At 48.1% G+C, this 21,774-nt stretch overlaps 1 protein-coding gene across 2 annotated transcripts in view; it reads left to right on the top strand.

Annotated features, from left to right (window-relative positions):
• The first annotated feature begins 1,963 nt into the window (after nucleotides 1-1,963).
• ITPKB (inositol-trisphosphate 3-kinase B) overlaps nucleotides 1,964-21,774 on the top strand; it is a 70,591-nt gene continuing 50,780 nt past the window's right edge. The window contains exons 1-2 of one of the 2 annotated variants that reach the window (XM_014252957.2): nucleotides 1,964-2,100; nucleotides 3,447-4,518. In XM_014252957.2, the coding sequence (XP_014108432.1) occupies nucleotides 3,610-4,518 (909 nt within the window). In that variant the 5' untranslated portion in view covers nucleotides 1,964-2,100; nucleotides 3,447-3,609. Of the gene's footprint in view, nucleotides 2,101-3,322; nucleotides 3,359-3,446; nucleotides 4,519-21,774 lie in introns of those variants that run through there. The other variant, XM_005523407.3, reaches the window with a different exon arrangement.

Below are 21,774 nucleotides of genomic sequence, written 5' to 3' on the forward strand. Positions count from 1 at the left end.
TGTGGGACTTTAAGAAAGGGTGGGACTTTAAGCACACATTGTGGTTACAGTAGTGTAAATATTCTTCAACAAGCCCAAAGAGTGGTCAAAACATCCACACACAGATGTGCAGTAATGCTTCCAAGTATTTGCAGATGCTACCAGCATAGCTAAAAAACCAGCATGTTCTAAAAAAGAACATACCTGTTTATCTGCTTGTATTCCTGGATTTATTCTTTCCTTCAAATGTTCCTACTTTTCAACATGTATGCAGACATGAGAGAATGTGAGCAACAGATGACCAGAATCTGCAGATATTTGCACACAGGGGTAAGCTCATGCCATGAATAGTGTCATTATACTAAGCAGGGTCACTTTTGTCAGGGAGATTGATCTCATACTTTATTTCATGAAGACTAGTTCCCAACTAAGCACAGACTGTGAGGAAACAAATTGGAGTGGAAAGTCTATAAATTTCTTTTCCTGCACTGAATTCAAAATAGCGTTTCTCTTACTGGAAAAACAAACATAAGCTCAGTTTGGGTGTTTCTGTCTGCCTGCCTGTGGGATTGGTAGTCCACACCTTCTGCCAATTTGGAGACCTCTCTGCCCCCGTTTATGCTCTAGAGGTTATGTCTTAATTACAGAAAAGCTGATCTGCTGTGACATCAATTTCCCTCTCTAGGGGAAATTCCTAGCTGTGAAATCCTAGCAGAAGCAAATTGCTGTTCTTTTTTCTTTTTCTCTCTCTTTTTTTTTTTTTTTTTTTTTTTTTGTCTTTGGCCAGTCCAGACTAACCCCAAAACTGTCATCTGGGTTTGACCTTGACTACTGCTTTGAGAGTGAATTGGAGAGCCTGCTCTCCTAAAGTGCTGACGTACAGACAACTATTTCCAATGAGTTACCTTGATACACAAGCCAGGCTGTATCACAGCCAAGAGCCTGCTTCTCCTGCCAAGCAGGATCCAAGCCTGGGGGCTGCAGGTGCTGAGAAAGTGCTGTGTCTCTCCATGAATCAAAAAGGATAGATAGTGTCCTGAACGAGTTAGCTGCAGCCCTGCCTAAACCTGGGGCATCATCACAGCAAGTCAAAATGCCATCGACCCTCTAGAGAAGTGTGGGGGTCATCCTACCTCCCTTGGGATGTGCTGACCCAAAGCCACCCAACCTGGCAGGGAGGGCTTTGCGCCAGCCTTGGGCTCGTGTGAACGACCAACACACTGAGAAGCAGCAGGACTGAGCCGTGGTGCCTGGGGAAGGGGGATGCCGGAGGAAATCGCTGGGTTAGTCGGTGCCTTCGAGCCGGGTGCGTGGGGAGCTGGGTGGCCTTTAACTCCGCGTTGCTGGCGCTGCCGGCACCACCCTTTGCCTTGAGCGCTGTGCCGCGGGGAGGGCTCGAGCGGCCGGCGGCGCTGGGAGGCCGGGATGCGGAGGCGAGGCGGAGGATGCCCCCCCCGGGCGGGCGGTGCCGGGGCTGACCGGGGGCTCTGCCGGGCCCCGCACCGCACGCCGCTACCGCGGGTGGAAAATGCCTCGTGTGTCTTGAACCCACAGCTCAGCAACCAAAGCACGGCGACGGTGGTTTTTTTTGGTTTTTTTTTTTTTTGTTTTGTTAGTTGGTTTTTTTCTTAGTTAACAATGGAAACTTTTTTTTTTTTTTCAGTGTTTCCCTCCAGCCCGAGCCGAGCGAGAAGAGAAAAAAAAAAAAAACTTGTTCCGCTGAGTTCAGCCCCAGACAGGCTCACAACTTCCTTCCTGCTCTCCTACCCCCTCCCTCCGCTCTCCTCCTCCTCCTCGCCGCTCCTCTCCCTCTCCTCCTCCTCCTGCTCTCTCCGCCTTTCCAGCCGCACTGGGAGCGGGCGCCGGGGCCGCGGCGCGGAGCTGCCCGGAACGCGGAGCCGCCCGGAGCCCGGAGCCGCCCGCGCAGCCTTGGCCGCCCGGGCAGAGGAGGGGCAGAGCCCGGCTCAGCCGGTCCGCCCAGGGGCAGGAGAGGCGCTCGGAGCCGCGGAGGGAGCGGGTGTCCCGGCAGCCCCGCGGCGATGGTTTCGGCAGCGCCCCGCGGCCGCCGGCGGGCGCTGCCGGGCGGCGCGCACTGGGGACGGGCGCGAATCCCAACCCCAGGTAAGCGGCGGCGCGGGGGGGTCGCGGCCGCCCCTCCGCCGGGGGATCCCTGGCAGCCGCTCCGGGGGCGGTGCGGAGGGGCAGGGTGCTGCCCCGGGGCCGAGCGGGCTGTCCCACGCCCGAAGTCTGGCCGAGCACCTTGTGCCGATGCTCGCTTTCGTACTCGAGCCGCGGTGCTGGGAGCATTGCTGTGGCTAGGATCCCTGCAAAGAGTGGCTGCCCGCGCTGCCTGAGCTCCGTTGAGCCTCGCACTGCCTCCAAGCAATGCCTGCAGGGATGGGAAGCCCTTCGGTCGCACCGTGAGTTGGGACTGCGCTTAGACTTGTGGGCATTTACCTGCCAGGAGCCTCACAGGGGGACGCACAGGGATACCGCTGATAGCATCACACGCGAGTGCTTCCAGAGGCATGTACACCCATAGCCAGAGTTAGCGCACTGTGTGTAAACAAGTTTGTACTTTCATGTGGGCAGTGTGTTTGTGCAGACACAGCTCTCAGGAGCTCCCATGCCCTGGCATGGGATGGGGACTGCAACTCCAGTGCACATGGAGCAAACAGAAGATGATGGAGGGCAAGCTGAAGTGCACAGTGTCACAGAGAGCCACCTACAAGCTGCAGAGCCTCTCTCACACACGTACACAGCTACACACTCGCCAAAACAAACATCACTGCACTTCTCTGCATGTGGGGTCCGGGCTGTGACTTGGAGGCGGTTGCAGTGTTCGACATCCCAGACAGGAGATGTGCACAGGAGTGGCACATTTAGCCAGGGCATTCATGAAGATGTGCAAATCCGTGTTGTTGCACGTGGTAAGTTAGGGGGCTAACTTGAGATGTGGCCCTGTGCCATACACAGCTGTGCAAGCAGAGAGTCTCCCTGTGTATCATACAACAGAAATCCATTCCTGAGACTTGGTCTTGCTCTAGGTGACAGACTTGAGTGTAACAACTGTAAGTTGTTTAGAGTTTTTATTTTCCGTTAGAAAATGTCAGGTTTTGGGGCAAACACTTGAAAGTTGCCAACTTTCAGTTCACACCAGTTGACTGCAATTCTTTTATTCTGTTGCGGGAATGGCTGCTGGCTGTGTGTCCTCTCAAACACTGCTGCTGCAGCTGTGTCGACAGGCAACCTGGAGAGGGGGCAGGGAAGGCAGGGGAGAGGGGAAACAGCCCCAAACCTGACTTTCCCTTCCCTCAGATCCTTCTGATGACCAAGCTGGACGGTGTCCCCAGGGGCGGCGCACTGGGGATGCATGCAGGTGGGAAGAGTCTGGCACGCTGTGTGCCCAGCTGGATGGTGAGCTAAGGGAGGGCACAGAACTACTCTCACTGCTTCTCTCTCCCCAGCTGTCCCATTTTATGGAGGTGCGGGCCAGGGCCAGCCCAGCTCCCCTTTTTCCTGCTGGCGATGCTGCTGGTCCCGTCGTGGAGAGACCCTGGGCAGCCCCGCAGAACCTGAGTGCCGAGGCAGCAGTGGCGACGGCCTCCCTGTGCTCCCCGGCTGACTACTATGGCCGTGTACTGCTATGCGCTCAATAGCTTGGTGATGATGAATAGCAACAGCGAGGTGACAAGCGGCAGGAGCAAGACGCCGCCTCCTCCCGGACAAGTGCTGCCCAGGGGTCCGGAGACGCCCGGCAGCTGCCGCTCGCTCCCTGTTTTCAGCGCGGCCCCGGTGCCGCCCCGCTCCCCACGCTGTGGCCCCACTTTCCTCTTCCCACCACCTGAGGAGCCCCTGCGGCAGCCAGCCAGCCCCGGCGGGCGGCGGGGCAGCCGAGGCGAAGAGGGACAGCCGGGACCCCCCATGGCACGGCAGCTTCAACGGGAGCTGCACAACGTGCAGGTGAACCAGAAAGTGGGGCTCTTCGAGGCACACATCCAGGCACACAGCTCTGCTGCCCAGCCACCCCGGAGCCCCCGGCTAGCCCGGCCCCGTCCGGCCAGCCCCACGGCACCTGTGGCGGGACTTGGAACTGGACCCCGACCGCGAGCCTACGGGGAGAGCGAGGCCCCCGATGCTGGTGGGGAGCAGGTTTGTGTGAGCACTGCAGAGCCCTCCAGGAGGCCAGTGATGATGGTGGAGCTGGCAGAGAGCAGCAGCCCTCTGGAGCAGTCAGGGCTTGCACCACGGCAAGAGGAGGTGGTGGTGGCCCCCACAGGACTTAAGGGCCAGCACCCAGCCATCGGTGGAAGCATCCCTGCCGTCATTGTCACAGACCTGGGGGGCCCGGAGGAGGAGGTGGGCACCCTGCCCCCTGGCAGCCTGCCTGTCCGGAAGCTCTCATCATCCTCAGCATCTTCCACTGGCTTCTCCTCGTCCTGGGAGGAGTCTGAGGAGGACATCTCCAGTGACCCCGAGCGCACCCTGGACCAGACCCCAGCCTTCCTGCAGACCCTGGACCAGCAGAAGCCCCGAGTGGTGAGTCTTGTGTGCCAGCCCTGGGGAGGTGGGGTGAAGAGTAGCAGCATCCCTGCTCCAAGGCACAGCTCCAGCTGGAGATCAGAGGTCTGGTGCAGCAGAGTTCTGCAGAGAAACTTTACACTTGCTCAGTGGTGTTTGCTTTCCCTCACATGAAAAGCTTTCAGACTTAGAAGAGGGATTCTTAGTTGGAAAATCCTCACATGAGAGAGTAGTGGTACCTGATTCACTGTGCACAGTTCTTGCAGAGCTTCCTTGGTGCTGCAAAGCTGCCTGCCAGCATGCTTAAAATACATCCATGGACTGCAGTCTTCTGCTGACATGTGGTTATGAGCTTCAGTTTTTCCTCAGCACAGCTTCCCTGGGTGCTGGAGGTTTCCCATGGTCTACATGAGCCTGAGGGAGAATTTATTTCCTCCCTGGAGTTGAAACTGTGTGGGCTAACTGTCTGTTCAGGTTTACAGTGATGCCCATCACCACAATGTCTCTGTGTCTTTCACACAGAAGCAAAATGCTCCAGAATTTCTGGTAATTCCCCTTTTGAATAAAACTTGCTTGTGGGGTATCTTATATTTTAGGTAAGCGTATTTTTATTAGGTATTTATATTATGTTCATTTGTTTCAGGATCTGTGCTGTGGAGCTGGTTGTGAGGCTTTAGGCAAGAGAAATCAAGTGTTTTGTTACCCTTAGAGAAGAAAGATCTCAGAGAGGAGAGCTCTGAGGCATTCTCCAAAGGCATGAGACAGTCATGGGATTTGTTGTGTCACTAAGGGAGTTCATTGCATGTCTGAGTGCATCACACAGAGCGTGCTTTTCTCTGAGCTGTCACACCAGTTATCCAGAGGGCTTTGAACCACTTTAACCCAGTGCAGGGCACCCATCACGAGGTTCTCCAACCAGCACATGGTCTTTGCTGTCATCCATCTCTGAGACATTAGATTGATTTGAGCCCAGCACCACAGCCTCACACTGACAAACCTTGAAATATGCAGGACAACCCAGTGGCTCATTAATTTAAAGAGTTTAATAAAGGCCCATCAACTTTCAATGATGTGTTTCACTACATTCAACTTCCTATAGATACATGGTAGTGAAACTCCTGCTAAACTCAATGACATGAGGAAAACTACTGCAGGGAAACATCTAAGTGAAGGCATCAAACTTGGAAGAAAAGAGACTGTGGTTTGTAAAATACTCAGCAGGCTGAAATAAGTATCTTTTCTTTTGTACTTCTTTTGTCTTATTCCAAGAATCCAGGCTCCATTCTGCCCAGAATGGAGCAGCAGCTGAGTAAAATCAGTTAATGCAGTTATGAATCTGTAGTTCATCGTGTTTGCAGACAGTTTTGTATTTTGGGGCTCTCAGCTGATGAATCAGCTTGTTCCCTTTGGGAGCTGCTACAATCCCTCTGCTGATTAAATTCTGCTGGTTTTATGTGCATGAGCTGTAGTAATCTCTGCTCCATTCTCTGTGCTAATGACCATTCCTAGTGCCAGATCCCACTGATTTGCTGCAGAAAACAGTTCATTGATGGGCAAAAGCATGCCTGATGCTCCTGTAGAAAGCTTCCTGGAGCCTCAAGCTGACTCTGCACAACCTCCCGTGGTCTCCAGTGAGCTCAGCCAGGCTGGTGGCTCAGCAGTGAACAGGCAAGGCTCATTTGTATTGCTAAAAGGTCTGGATGAGAGCAAACTCAGATCAGATCTAAGATCTGAGTGACTGCTGGGCTTCATGGGACTACTCAGGCTAAAAGAGACGAAGATCTGATCCAAAACGTGTCAGGCAGCCTAAGGAGGTGCACTTGATTTTGTGTTTCAGCACTGGAGTCTCAGCAGGAGCAGTGAGGTTAATTTACAATGATACTAATTTCCACAGGGCTCCGCAGGTCCCATGCAGGGCTGATCACTGACTTTGGCAGGTTATGGTCAACTTCTCAGCAGGATTATGTGCAGATGCCCAGTAATTCAAAATTGATTTTGTATAAATAATACCCGGCTTTGTGTACTGGTTGGCAATGTCTTGTAAATTCATAATGACAGCAGAAGGCAGCTACTGAAGCAGTGTCAGGTTGCACACTCATTTGTTTTCATGAACTTACTATTTCCTTTCAACAGTGCACATGGTCTGAAAATGAGTTGTGTACTGAGGGAGAATGTGTGAGAAGCTCTCTCCACAACTCCTGCTTTTAGTCAAATCCTGGGAGACCTTGGCCAAGAGAAACCAACAAGGTGCCTCTGGGTGCCTCTGGGTATAGATAAACGCAGGGCAGGCAGAGAGCCCTGCCTGTCTGCAGTGGGTGCTGCTGGCACGGGAGAAGCTGTTGTACCTGGAGGAGAGGTAATGTCGAGCGGCAGGAAAGCAGTTCTTGCCGCAGATACAGTCTGTGCTGCACATCTCACATACCATGTTTACAGATTTGATAAACAGCAGGCCTGCTCCTGCCCTTCCTTTTTGGAGGCTGTGTGGCTTAGCAAATCTGTTAGGGATGTCCGGCTGTCTATTGTCGTTCCTCCTGACATCCCGGGGAAACAGGCAGATCCCTCCGGCTGGCATGGACTCGTTCTCCATTTGTACTCCAGGTAGGAAACTTTGTGTTCAGACCTGAAAATTGGCCAGTAAGAAAATGATGCTGCCAAGTGAAAGGGAGGGAGGTATTGTGGCCACATTTTTTGGACATCTGTGACTGAAACAGGCTTTGCCTCTGTTTATGAAACAGTTTGCTCAGAGTTTTCCCTGTCCCTGGAGTGCCCTGGTGCTCAGTGGACTCACAGCACCAGGGAGCAGTGGCCCTGACATGGTGGTTGCAGACTTGTGAAGTGCAGTGACAGTAAGCAACGTGACGTTTTGCTGTTTAATTGCAAATCCACTTAAGGTCTAAGTAAACTTCTACGTAAGGGCTTCTGCAGCTGTGGCTTTCCCCGGGCTGTGGGCTGCTGCTGGAGAAACCCCATGCTTGTTTATTGATGCTTGCAAGGTTTCAGAGACACTCGAGCGACTGCACTTCTCGGGCTGTGTGGGAGGGACGGGCTGTCCAGAAAGCATGTTGGGATGGGGACCCTGTGGTTTGGAAATGCCACAGGGGAGCCCTCTCTGCACACCCCCTGTGACCAACACGGGCAGTTTGGGGAAGGAACTGATGCCTCTGCTCACCAACCACCTGAGTCAGGAGGATGCAGCGACTGTTGGAAGGCACCTGCCTCCATCACTGTCTCATGCTGAGGGGGGCATTTCTCCCCTCATGGCTGATCACACAGGTTGGGTGTGTAGTGAAGTGAGAAGGTTTGCCCCAGAACCTTTGCTCCAGATTCTGAGCAGCACAGGCAGCCTGAAATGGCTGCCCAGTCTCCTGAGGAAACACCTAAAATAAGATATGTTCTAGGTGTGACTCCCACTGACTTATTGACTGGAAAAATAGCAGTGTATTAGTTTTGCTATTCTGGGGGCTCTATTGGGTCTTCCCAAGGGATTGCTGATAACCAGGAGGTACTCTGCAGCAGACTTGTCCAACTCTTGGAAACTGGCTGTACCCCTTAAGCAAAAGATATTCCATAGCTGGTCATTAGTGAGTCCTTGTCATTGACTTAAATTCCCTAGTGTGTCAACTTCTCCACAACTGGAGACAAAGCAACAGACAAGTGTGGGGAAAGGCAGAAATTGTACAAGCAAGCACGTACTATAGAAAAATGACATGTCAGGGGGGAAAAGAACCCCTTCCTGGAAAAACAGTGCAAGACATTGCGGTGTTCCTCTTCCTGGCTTTCCCACAGCCGCCGTGGAAATGCAAGGATGTACAGTAGAATAGTAAATCAAGGGACTTGGTACACTGTGAAACTTCTGCTCCTTTCAGCAGGCCGAGTAGATTTCTCAGAATAAGAGACTTCCATTAACCTGTGCGAAATGGCAAGAACTTTTGGAAAAAGCTAATGGCAGTGCTGATGACAGGCATTCTTTTAATTGATTTATTTGTTTGACTCACAATGGCTGTTAATACAGTCCTGAAAGGAGCCAAGTTTAGATACAGCTAGTGTCAGCCAAGGGCCTCTGGGACCTTTGCTTATTTCTCTTTGAGATGTTCCAAGGCATAAGCTGACAACAGGAGTCCTGATTTGTTCCTATAAAAATCAATCAAATTAAATATGCTTTCGTTCCCTTTCCAAGCTGTCACTGTGATCAGGAAGTCTTTGTGTAACAGAAACCATGACCACATGGCTATGGTGATACATGCAAGCCCTGTGAATATATATCTTTATGCCAACTGTGTTTATGTGTTTTACTCCTTACTCCCACTGTGTTTGTCTTAAAAGCTCCTAATCTTATGAGCTTGTGAGTGGTATCTCTGATTTAGTATCAATATAGTCTGGTGTATTAGGGCCCTGCCTGCTTACTCAGAAGAGAGACTGTTCTTTCATTTTCTGAAAGGGAAGATGCTTAGCACACCTGGTAAATTGCCAAAGGATGGAGTCTCCCTGCTGTGGGAAGATTAGGAGGGAGAGGGGAATGAGGTCGACAGCTCTGTGTTTTGCCTTTCAGAACACCATGCTAAGCAGACCTGACAGCATGGTGTGTTCTACCTGCTGGGATGAGATAAGGACACCCCAGTGCTCGGTGGACTGGGCAGAGCTTCAGGCTCTTTGTGGATGGAGGCTTTGCACTTCAGGGACTTCACAAAGCATCACTCCCTATTCCATAGTTTATCCTCTACCTACTCATGTGACCCTCTCAGGGAATAAGCAGCTTTTCTATGGGCTTCCACCCACAGAGGCTAAGTGAAGATGCTGCCATAACCCAATGAGAGACATATGGTGCTACTTCAAGTCTGTTTTCATCAGCACTTTTAAGCTCATTGGGAAGGGTTTCTTCTCTGCACACATTCTCCATGATTGACAGGGCAGGAATTACATGGCACATAGCAGATCCTTTTCATAAAGGGACTTATTTGCTAGCACAGCTGCTGTCTCTTGCATATTTTGTTTCTCAAAAAAAATTCATGCTGAAAGCATCCATGAAAGTAGCAAAATAACCCCGCCCCTATATTTCTGAGGTGCAGGAAGAACAAACATTAGACCCATTATCTTTAGGATCCCCAGCACTGGAAAGAGACAGATTTACACCTCTTCTGGTGGGAATTGCAGGATATCAGGGGCTTGCCTGTTTGGATCCTTTGGATGGAAAACTGGGTGAATTTCATGGAAGTGGAAACTTCAGAGTTTTGTCTTCCCCTTTTTAGAGAGTTTCAATGACCAAACCCAAAGTGTAGTCAGCACCTGTCTCATGTTTTCCATATTATTTCTATAATGTGTTAGGACAGATTTGCATGTGAAGAAAATATTAGTGCAGCACTGAGCTCTTCACATGCCATACAATGGCTAAAAGCCACTGCTGAGCTAATGTTTTCTTTGCATGTAATTCTGTTCCAGCTCACTACCAAAATACTGACATCTATGTGTGACATTAAATATCGCTTCAGCTAAGATTAGTCTTCTGTAATGGTTAGAGATTATTTTGTTTATACCAGTAGGTAAATTTCTGCAGTAAATTTGACCTGCTTTCTTCCAGTGAGGCCCAGCCAAACTTTCTAAGAAAGATATGTTAATATTTAACAGACAGTGAAAACTAAATGTTAACATTTTCAAATCACTGAGTAACTTTGCAGCCTAATCCCTTTTCTTAAATGTGACTTTTTGGGGAATGCTGGCTTCCACACTTGCTGTGTCACTTGAAGTGGCCCTTTTATGGCATTCATCTTGCTTAGCCTTACTGAGTGTCTTCTCAGTCATCCTAAGGTTTTCCTAACGTAGCTTTCATCTCTCTTTCTCTAGTGGTATCTTCACAACTAGCCCAAGAGTTTGCTTTAAGACAGAGGAATCTGTTTCTGAATGTCTTCTATAAAATTTATTGGAATTTCATTTTTATTCCTACACATAAAAACCCAGATCATCCATAACCTGCACAATGGCTCCAAGTAGTTCAGAAAACTGATTCAGTCTGAGGTCTACCAGCCTCAAAAGCAAGTGCCTGTGATTGTCTTTAAAATCAGTGTTTAGGCAGCAAAATTCAGCATTCTCTGTAACAGGATTATCATCCAGCAGTGTCTTTCAGCATGAATTGGTGCAGGTACATTCAGAAGTTTGGGGTCTCCAGCTGCAAGTTTCAGTCTGGGTATGTGCACTGTGAATGCACTCGGAAAAGCCTTTGGAAAATGTAGGCTGCAGCTCCGTCTTTCCCAGGCACAGTGGGAGTTCAGCCCAGAGCTGCTGTCACAGCTGTGTGCCTGTAGAGATCCCCATCGCTGCTGTCAGCCACGGGCTGCATTTACAGAGTGGTTTCTGACCTTAATCTCTGAGACAGGTAATATTGGAATCAGGAGCTGCTGCAAGCTGCTAAGACCCACGTTAGACTCTTCCCTCTCTCCGTATTTATTTCAGTCTTTTCATGCATTTCAGCCATGAAAAGAAAGAAGTGATTTTTCTTTTTTTTTATAGTAAAGAAAGTTCTTTTCATTAATGACATGGGAAAAGGGACAGCCAGTAAAAGGAATTTAATTCTTTCTGTTTCAGATATAAGATTTATTGCTGCTCCAAAACACAAGGATTGCTTTTGGAAGGAGAACTAGGGGCTAAAACAACAAGTGGTTAGCACTTACAACTACTTCTTGTAAGCAATACAGTGTATTATCTGATCAGTCCTACACAACGGGAACTTCATTAGCATTCTGCAGTGCTGTGGTTTTAAGTAATAGTAAAGCATCCCTTGTCTCTGTGAAAGACATAGATGTGCTCTGTAGGGACATGCCAACAGACATTTTAAAAAGTTAGATTCAAAGGACAGAATCAGGTTGTCTCTTCACTGTTTGCTTCACACACTTGATTTGCAGAGATGTCAGCACCCGGGGTTGCTGCGTGTGGACCTCTCTGAATTGATGTTTTTCCCAGGGTTTCACCCTTGACTCTATAAGTCTTGTACTTGGGATTTTGGACAATAGAGTTCCTGTACTATGCAAAGCAGAAGGAGGTTTCATGGGTCTTGCAGTCTTCACTGTCACAAAACTCCCTTCGGCCGGAATGAGGACCAGTATATCAACACCAGGGGTAAGCCGCACAACATTTTGGTCGAATGGCTATGGCAGGGAGATGACACAACTCTTTCCTCCCACCCCATCAGCTTTTGCAGAAGGGGCTGTTTAGCAAAGGCTAAGCAATGGCAGCACCTACCTTCAGCATCAGCTCCTTCTCCTCCCCCTTCGCTTCCTGTCCCTTTGCCCTTGCTTGGGCAATTTATCTGCAGCAAGATAGAATCAAAGAGCCCTCTTCCTTTGCTAAACAATTCGCTCCTTTTGATAGGGTCAGATAAAATGCTGATAAAAGCAGTTGTAGCTCCGCTGAAGCCAGCAGGAGCATGCTGCAGGTTTGGTCCTTGATTGTTTTTCTTCGCCGTGCTCACTCCTGCATGTATCCAGTTACATCCTGTGGTAAATCCAACCTTAAGTTGAATTAATGAACCAGGGATGCAGTCCCTCTGGGGCGTTTGCCCGTTCACAGGTACAGTGCCTCAGAGCCTTTGGAGATAGGAGGTTTATAAATGGAAAGTTCTGCAGCTGTGGAAACTGCATTTTAGGGTTGGGTGTTTTTCTCTTGTTTCTTGCTAAACAATCTCTGATCCCTGCCGCTCAGGAGAAGGGCAGGAGCCGAGGCTGGCCTTTGGCTCACCACTGAGCCTTGTTGGGTGCAGTCCTGCATTTTAGGATGGTGTAGGAATAGCTTTTATCCCATTGAGCTAAAGGCATTCAAAGCATTTTCATTAAAGGGGTACTTAAGTACAAGCCCAGGCATACCCTTCAAAAGAGAGAAGACCAGGGCTCCAAGAAGGGGTGGGAGTGAGGGGGAGGTGAGCAGGCTCCTTCTCACCGTGTGGACCATAGGAATTGCTCTGCTGGCAGCTGCAAGCTCCATTAGTTATCCAGGGGTCTCCTCCCACTGAGAGCAAGGTACAGAGCAGCCAGTCGGAGAATTAGCAATGTGTCCAAATGTAATATCGTTGCTATTGTTGGTAATATATATTTAACACTCTGCAGGGACTGTTTAAACCTGCATCTGCAGGAAAGGGAAAAAAGTCAGGTTTGCTTTCTTGGCAGACTACAGATCAGAGAATCCAATCTGTAATCTCTCTTGGTATGTTTTATGTGGGTGGGTTTTGTTAAATTACAGGCAAAGTTATTGCACCCCTAGGCTACTCACATTAAATATTTCTCCAATTTTAGCAACATTCTTTCCAGGCTCAGCTACATTTGTTTTTGTCTTCTCTATGGCAATTGATGAACTCAGTCTGAAATGTATAACTCCACAGGATCTCCTGTTATATATTTCTTCCACAGCTGTAGCTGAATCAGGGCAGTGTAATCCAATGATTTGTTGTAATGCCTAATGCTTTCTTTAATACATTCCAGATTAAAGGAGTCAGCAAAGTTTACATATCCAAAGTAATAAATTTAAACAGTAACAATGGCAAATCCAAAGCTATGATTATATCTTGAAAATTCTGGGCTTCTTTTTTTTCCTCCTATCTTTTCTGGTCTGGCTAAAGTCTGTTTTTAGGAAAATGAACAGGACAGATAAAAGATGATGAGACAAACAACTTAATCCTGTAATAATGTCAAGTGGAAAATCCAACAACAGATTGGCAAGAAACTGTAATAACAACTGCAAAGTGACCCTTACTGAGGACTAAAGAACTGGTTTAAAAGGCTGAACTTGGGATATAATCAGAGATGAGCCTGAATCAGTGCCCATAGGCTCAAATATTTCTTTGAATTCTGAAAAGGAGCCAAATTCTTCTTCTTTTATCCATGTCTGTACAGAATCATCTTAGCTGCACTGAGGCCAGTCCAGCATCACCTCGTACCTTGTACTGCTCTGGGTACCCGTACGAAATGACCATGAATGGCCCTGGGGTGGTATTCCCACCTCTGGGGGCTGTTGTAGATGGAGTGTGGGATAACAGCAAATGTGCACAGCCCAGGTAGGCGCCTGCTATGGCAGAAGAAGGGATGGGCAGTGCCTCCAAGTGGGAGGAGAAGAGATGGGCGTTGCTGCTTTGGCCTTTGAATCCCAGCATGTCATGGTGCCCTTGCCAGGGGCTGGCACACAGCTGTGCTCCTGGGCAGCAGCTCTAAGTACTCTTGGGCTGCCATTAATAGATACACCTTGGAAGCGAGGCATGTGGTCACAGCAGTAGGAGGCCCTTGGAATTGTAATTGCCAAAGCAGCTTCAGAAAGAGGGCGTTAATTATTATCTCTCTCCTTGGAGCCATATTTACCTAGAGCTGACAGCCCTCCACCCTGGGGTTTGTGGGAGGAATGTCTTGCTGGGGTGGAGACCAGGGCTGCCAGAAAGGAAACAAAGGAAAAGGATTTTAGAACGGTGGCTTATCTCTATCCACCTGAATTACTGTTGTATTTTAAAAGAATATGTGAAAAGGGATTGTTTGAAAAAACCTTGACAAGTGTACTCTCCCAGCTCCATTGTTTTAACCTTCTCCTAGGAATTTGTGTATAAAATGTTCTCAATTCAGTTTATCTCTGCTTGACAAATCCTGTGTTTCCCTTCTGTGCTTTTAGTGGAGTGGGAACTAACCTTGATCTTTTTGCAAAGCAAACAGAACCACAGTGCTGGATGTCACATTCCCACCTTCACACACAAACAGTGCGTGTCGCAGCTTTTGAGCAGATGTACAATCGCTGACAAAAAAATTGTGTAAAGTTCATACATTCAAGATGAGCTTCTAGAAAAGCAGCTCCGAACTGAACCATACTGTCACAGGGGAGGGAACAACTGATGTTGTCTGGCTCACATGGAAGCCACCTTGCTCAGCAGGTTAAAACAAATGGTCTGAAGCCAGGACTGTAGTTCAGCTCCTCCATTAGCAGCCCCTCATCTATGTCTCATCTCGAGGAGAAAAGACTTGGCCTCTCTCTTCAGGTCTCTCTTTTCTCATGTTACCCTGCGTTGCTGGAATGGCTTTTCTGAGCCAAGGAAAGCAGCAGAGGAGTCCAGGTGGTCACAAATGACCAAAATATTGACCAGATGCTGGGCTGGTAATGAGAGGGAAATGCAAAGGTAGCACGATGCCACCTAGTCTGTTATTGTGTTCCTTGTATCGTACAATCCCAACCAACACTGGTATTTTGTTTTGGAGCGTTTGGGTGGCTCAGGAAGCAGTTCCAGATTCCAGGTTTGTTCTTGTGGATGGGAAACCTTCCCAGAAGGCAGAAAGCTCAGAGGAGCCTGTTTAATATAGGCTGATCTCATGCTTGAGCATACGCAGGAGTTGACCTTTCAGCGCTGAAATAAGAAGTGATGGGAATAGAATAAATCACAGTCTTGAAAGAAAAGCCAAGGAGTTTAGAGATGCACCTCAGGAGAAAGAATCAAGGTAGGGAGGCTGAGAGCCACAGAAGGGCCAAATGACAGATTCAAAAAGCAATCTTTCCACAATGAGTTTGATGGATCTTTGCAGAGCAAAGGCTATTGAGATGAGAAATGGGGAGCCCAGAAGGTGAACTTCAGCTGGGTGGGTAGGCTGGAGAGACTCTGTTAGAGATGCTATCCTGAAAAACTCTGCAAGACTTACAGATAAGTTGGATGTGAGGACTGACAGAGATCCAAGTTTTCCACTTGCTAAAAGTTCCAGGGTAGGAGCAAAACACTCAGAAATGGGAAAGGTAACATTTACGCTTGCACTGCAAAGGCATAAATTGTTCTATGAATCGCCAGGCTACGAAGAATCAAACCTCTACATTGTCTTGCAAGCCTCAGAGCTTTCATGTCTTGACTGAATCCAAAGCAAAATCTTCTGTAACCTTGATAGGAGACAGCTCCAAGCCACTATGGTACATACACTTAACCTTCAGTGGCCTGGCTTTGAATGCAAGATTTTTCCAAGAGAACCAAAACTAAGCACTCCCCTCATATCTGGAAGCCACAGCCTGATGAGGAATTCCTTCTGTGTGATGGCCTCTGTTGGAGCCCAGCTCCCTATTCAGTCTCAAAAGAGGGTGGCTCAGAGCTTTTTCAGAGCCCATCACTGCCTGGACAGAGGCTGAGGTTTTCCCCCCCTGGCCTGCTCTTCCTCTGGACCATCCGTGCTGTGTTCCCAGGGCAGTCAGAGCCTCAGACCCATCCAGACAAGCTCTGGCAGGACAGGAGATTGTAGGAACTGGCTGAGTCTGGAAGAACAGTTTTTTGGCAGAGAATAGATTTTCCAACGAATGTCAGGGGAGAGGGGGAGTCAAAATGATTCACAAATTCAAACACATTTTCTGAATAGTTCTGGCCTAGAAAAAAAATACAGAGGTGGGGGAAGAAGGAGGGATGTTAAAAATAGCAGTGCGTGTCATTCTGACACTTTCAGGATGAACTGTTTCATTTTGGGGATGGTTTGTTTATGTTTTGCAAGTATTTGAAATGTAGATTTGATGCAAAATGGCATTTTTCACTTAAAAGTTGACCTCACCACTAAAACACATTGAAAGAAGAGGAGAGAAGAGAAAAGGTTTTTTAGGACTTTTGTAACCCAAAATGAAACACCTCCTTTTGCTTTGGCTCCAGATGAGACGTTATGGAGTTTTCCTTTCACAGCCCCATGATCTTAGCTGCGTCCAGCACGATGTGAACATCTCCTCTCGCCTAGTTTTTTGATTGAACTCTGGTGTTAAAAAATAAATCCAGCTCCCGTGCTGGCCAACCCTTAATACTAATGCCATGGAACAAGTACTTTAGTTTATTCTGAGGTCAACCACACATTGCTGTGATTCAGACCGAAACCTGTGGTATCAAATTAATAAGAGCTGTAGGTTTTGTAGATAACTGGCATCTTCCCCGGAAGATGCAGTGTCATTTAGAAAAATAACCTGAACTCCTGAGGCCCTGAAATCTGATCTAAAAATCTTCAGAGAAGCTGGAGTTCACAGACAGCTGAATGACAGACTTTCACTCCCCCGACACTCACACTGGTCTCATTCAACTGATTCATTAAAGGAAAATGAGCAAATAGCTGGTAATCACTTTGCTGTCGCCAAAACGTGCCGCAGAGTTTCCCTGAGCAGAGGGGAAGGAACATGTGTTTGCTGTACGATGAGCCATAGTTGAGTTTACTGTTCCCTGCTGTGTTTTCTGCCTGGTTGAGACACACTGTACCATTTCCTCATCTCTTGGTGACTGAGTGGAGCCTCCTTTGCTGAGATGTCCCTTCATTGTCTCCTGAGCCTCTCTTCTTTGTGCATTGGGAGGGTTCATGCACAAAAGAGGGAGAGAATAGATGCTACAGTGTGGGATGGCGAACTTCTTAACATCAGCTTCTTTAGGGCAGGGACCATAGGAAAGACCTTTTCCATTCATGGGGAAATCCTGGGTTTCACTTGAAACAGGCAGGTTTGTAAGCATTTTTCTGGCCTACTATAATTTGAATGTTACTGGAAAATGGATCTCATAGTGTGGACAGGATACAGATGTCTTTATGATAGGGGAGAGGGGTTGTCAGTGGCTGAGCATCAGAGCAGGTTGTGCTCCTTGCTGGGATTGCTCTGATACTTTCTGTGGTGGCTCAGGGTGCCCCAGCAGTGGGGAGGGCAGGTATCAATGCCTGTAGCAGGATGAGGAATCAAGGCCAATACATGCATCAGTGATGCAGTTCTCTCAATCATGCATTTACTGTTCAAACACTGCCAGCTCAAGCTCTTACAGAAAACTATGAGGATTGCCTTAAAAACTACCAGAAGTTTCAGGTATTTTGGAAGTCCTTGCCTTATTTGATTGTTTTGCTGGTTTCTATGCCTATAAGTCACACTCAGGACAATTTTTCAATCTGTTCTCTGCAAGGCAGAAGCCTAGAAATGTACATTTTCTAAAAAAAATGAAAACTCAAAGTCTCAGCCACCTGATGACTGCAAGAGCTTGGGGCCGTGAGAACAAGGCAGACCTCACATTAAAACGACAGGAGTGGGCAAAGGGACTGTTGAAAGAGCTGTTTCTCTGGGTCGAGAATGGGGCTGAATGGAAAGAAAGGCCAGGAGGGCAGAGTGTGTAAGCCGATTCGGCTTTCCTGGAACAATCGGGGAACGCCAGTACTCCCTCCCCGCCCCAGCTGAAACAAAAAGCCTATACACAACTAAAGCAAAATCTGCCTTCCTGTTTGTATGCATGTCATGGGGCCTGGGAGAGCAGGTGGCGTTTGACTCTTGCATCCCCACCAAAACTCATAGTCCTCTCTCTCCCAGCTGAATCCAGAGGCACGGGTTCAGGAAGAGATACAGACGGTCACTGAAAAGCAAGGACTGTACATACTGCACAAGAGGGCCCACGCTCCTTCCCTGTCAATAGTTTATATAAAATACAATTTGAAAACTAATTACTTTTTCTACTCATAGAAGTGATTCACTAGTCTTTGACATAAGCAGCTGCCAGGAGATGGGAGTACAGCTTTGATTATGGTAAAGTGAGGAGGAAGCAACTTTCAAACTGAGCAGCTGCATTTGGATGATCTGTGGAAGGTTGTACACATCTTTAAACAAGGAATCTTAGGCTGTGACAGGTCTCAGAAAATACCAGGCAGGTTTGTTGAACCATCCCAAACCACCTTGTCATTGAATGATGCAGAGGCGCTGTGTGAAGTGATGCCAAGCATTCTCGAGCAGCTCTAATGGTATTTGGATTTCAATTTACTTTCATCAGATACGCTGACATGTTCCCCATTTTGCCTCTTGGATTAAGATGCTGCAGTGTTCATTTTTCCCCTTTCCAGCTGATGGGTATGTGTCTTTGCTCCCCCACAGGAAAGAAAGCAAATATATTCTTCTTTTTAGTGTGCTCTTAGAGCTTCCCATGTTTAAAGGGAATTAATCCTCAGAGCAAAGCCCTGGACGTTGTGTGTATCGCATTCCAGCTGGTGGGCTGCTCCCAGGTGCTCCATCTGCAGGGCTGACTTCAGTGAAATCACACTGGGAGGGCAGTGCTGAAGGTTGCATACAACATGCAGATGGTCTTCTGGAGAGCAGTTGCTTTTGGAGAGCTAGCTAGAACTACTGATGGCATGGCAAACAGAATATTTCCAGGATATAAAATTGAGGGAGGAAAGCGGCTTTACTGGCTATTGTCAGAAAACAGGCTTGCATAGCAGCAACATTTTCCATACACTGTACAATGAAGTTACTTGCTTGGCAATTAAATTGCAAGTCAGTTTTAGACAGCTACTGTAACACAGCACACATTGCAACACACATACTGAATGTTATTTCTTGGTGTCAGTGTTTATTGAAGCTAGTGGGAATTTGAGAAACAAGCTCTGGCGCAGGAAGCACTAACAATATGATGGCACTTAATGTCTCAGCGAGTGTAAGAACTTTGGGGAATAAATTCTCCAAAGACAGAATACTTTGGAAAATACCTGCTAATCCCTTTAAACCCCTAAAACACTTTAATTTTCATATTGGGTGATGATAAGCCACAGATTTCACCACTAATCTAAAAAATACCCTGTGGTTTTTGGAAAAGCACGGGAAACTCCAGGTGCAAGTTCAGTGACAGATTTTACAGTGGCAGCTCAAGCTGATCTCACTGGAAAGAGTTTATTTGCTGCTGTCTGCTGGTCCCTTGCTGTCTTCTTTTGCTACTGCAGGAACCAGGGTCATCAAACTTGAACTACATTTCCCTGTCACCTTTATGGAGAAGATTCAGGACTCTAAAATGTTACTTCATTTTAGCTGCAAGACTGGAATCAGATTGGGCCAAACCAACTCTGTTGTATTTCTGTTGAGTCTGATGGGCTTGCACAATGGATAAACTTGATCCAGAGTAAGAATAACACGAACCACAGATGGTTGGGTTAAGTGTATTGTTTGTATTAATGTCTTGATCATGGAGAGCTGCCTGCATTGCAAAATCCCCCTCCCGTCTGCTTCCTTCAAGGGATCTGAAATCACAGCAAGGGGAGACCAGCCACAAAATGTGGCACAAAGACCGAGTTTCCCCTGTGCTCAGAGATGTGGACCTGTTGGGCTCAGCTCACCAACTATGCTGAACTGGCATCTCAGGGAGCAGGACAGGTCACATTGCTGTGCCCTCTGATGGCAGTAAAGTTATAAATACATTTTTGGAGCAAAAATAGGAACCATCCACCACAGCTATTTCTGATGACCTTAGAATAAAGTTAGATTTTGGTATTTTTTTCCCTCTGATTCTTAGCTAGGCTGCTGAGCTCTCCAGCAGAACAGGAAGTAGGCTGAGGAGCTGTTTGAGTAACCAGGGTCATCAGATCAATGGAAAAAGCGGTTTGAGTACACTCTGTGAAACTGCAGTCAACAATTTTGAAATTACTGCAGTTTCTCTTCCTAGGTCAGGGCTGTTGCTCATGCCAAGGGGACTTAAGTCTACTACTGCTCTTTCTGTAAGCAAACAGAACATTTCTTTTTGATGATGTACATGATGTGCACCCAGGGTGAAGCAGAAAGCTTTCCCTTGGTGTCCTTGGATCAGATTCCAGATGAGTTAAGAGATAATTTGATCAGGATCCTACATAATTTTGAGATGCCTACCATGCTATTTGGAGGAAAAGTAAACTTGCTTTTATTGGGAGCTGGGCATGGAGAGGTCAGAGTAGGTGATGAGCAAGGGAGAGGATAAGAGACAACATTTTGCTATCAAGCAGGAAGATGTACAGCTGTCAATCTCAGAATTGAGGCTGATCCTACATTTTAGTGACACTTGCAGCTTCTTTCATGTTTTGCAAGTTCATCTGAAACTGAATGCATGCCAAATGAATCTTTCAAGGGAAGTGGAGCTGGGTTGAAAATATCTCCAGCGCAGATATTTCAAAGGAAGTGCAACTTTCAAAAAAACATGTGAAATGGCTCTAAGAATCTACCTGTTTTTTCCTGTTTACTTTTCCCCTTTTTCTCTTTCCTCCCCTTAGACCTGCATTTCACCTCTCTCCTCTGCCATCGCATCACCTTTTTTTTTGCCTTTAGTTGATCTCACAGAGGCATACAAAGGGTTTTCGGTCCTATCACGTGCTCCAGTTGGAACTAGAGCACGATTCCTTTCTGACACTATTTTCCTCCAGGATTCTGTCAAGTTGAGCTGCAGACTCTCCCTGGTTTTTCGCTGATTGTCTTTTCAGCTGTCCTCCTCTTGCGACACTCAGGTTGCAGCCAGGCAAAGGCTGGTGCGAGCTGCAGAGCGGAGACCATGCCGTGAGTGCAGGGAGTGAGGGGTGCATGGGGCTGCCCACGGCCAGTGGGATGGGGCGGCTGTGGGGCAGGAGCGGCGCGGCGTGGGAGAGCTGGGCCAGGAGAGAGAGATAAGGCACGCAGGAAGGGGAAAGGCAGGTGGAAAAGGGAAATGACCACGGGGGCCAGGAAGACTAAAGAGAATACAAGGGAAGCGATGAAGCCATCTGGGAATCTGCTCTAGCCACTTGTGAATCATACACGTCCTTGCGGCGTCCCACTGTGCACAGAGCGAAGCGGCGCCTGGGGGAGGCCGGGCAGAGCAGGGATGGCAGCGTGGAGCTGTGTGGGGTGAGCCCGTGGGGTGAGTAGGGGCAGGTGGGGACAGCCCCAGGGGCACACTGGTGGTGGGCGTGGGGGTGAGGGGAAGTGCGTGGGTGCTCCAAGGTGGGATGCAGGGGTGGCAGAGCTGTGGTGGAGCAGTGTCCCATGAGGATGAGGGCAGAAGTTGATGGAGCTGCTTTTACTTGGAGCTGTGTCCAACTCTGTTGGGTTCTGGGTGGTGGCTGAAGAGTCGTAGGAGAGGTGGGTGCTATGGGTTGGAGGCAGAATGGGAAGTTTGGGAGAAACAGTGCAAAATCTGATCAGGAGATGGAAAAGGAGCAAAGTGGGGGGAAAAATAACGTGAAAAGTTGCATTGTGAAAAAGTAGTGGAAGAAAGCTTCATGCAAGGCTGACACGGAAAGGCGGTGGGGGAGAGAGGAGATCTTGGATAACAAGACTTTAAAAGTACTTAATGATGGATGGCTGGGGTGGGATTTGTGGCAAATAGCTAGATCTGAGCCAGCCTCCCTTTGTGGGGAGAAACAGGCCCCTGCAGAACACACTGTATGTGACCTGCCTGCACAGCATGAGAGGAGCTGAGGCTGAGCAGCCCTGTGACTGTAAAAGGAGTTAACTAGGATAGATGTAGTCCTCTACATTGAACATGTCTAAAAATAGGTGAGATGAATTTCAGTCCAGAGGACAAAATGTTAC

The sequence above is a fragment of the Pseudopodoces humilis genome, chromosome 3 (assembly GCF_049639895.1).
Source record: "Pseudopodoces humilis isolate 2021_Gansu_Grassland_sample_001 chromosome 3, ASM4963989v1, whole genome shotgun sequence".
Lineage (NCBI taxonomy): Eukaryota > Metazoa > Chordata > Aves > Passeriformes > Paridae > Pseudopodoces > Pseudopodoces humilis.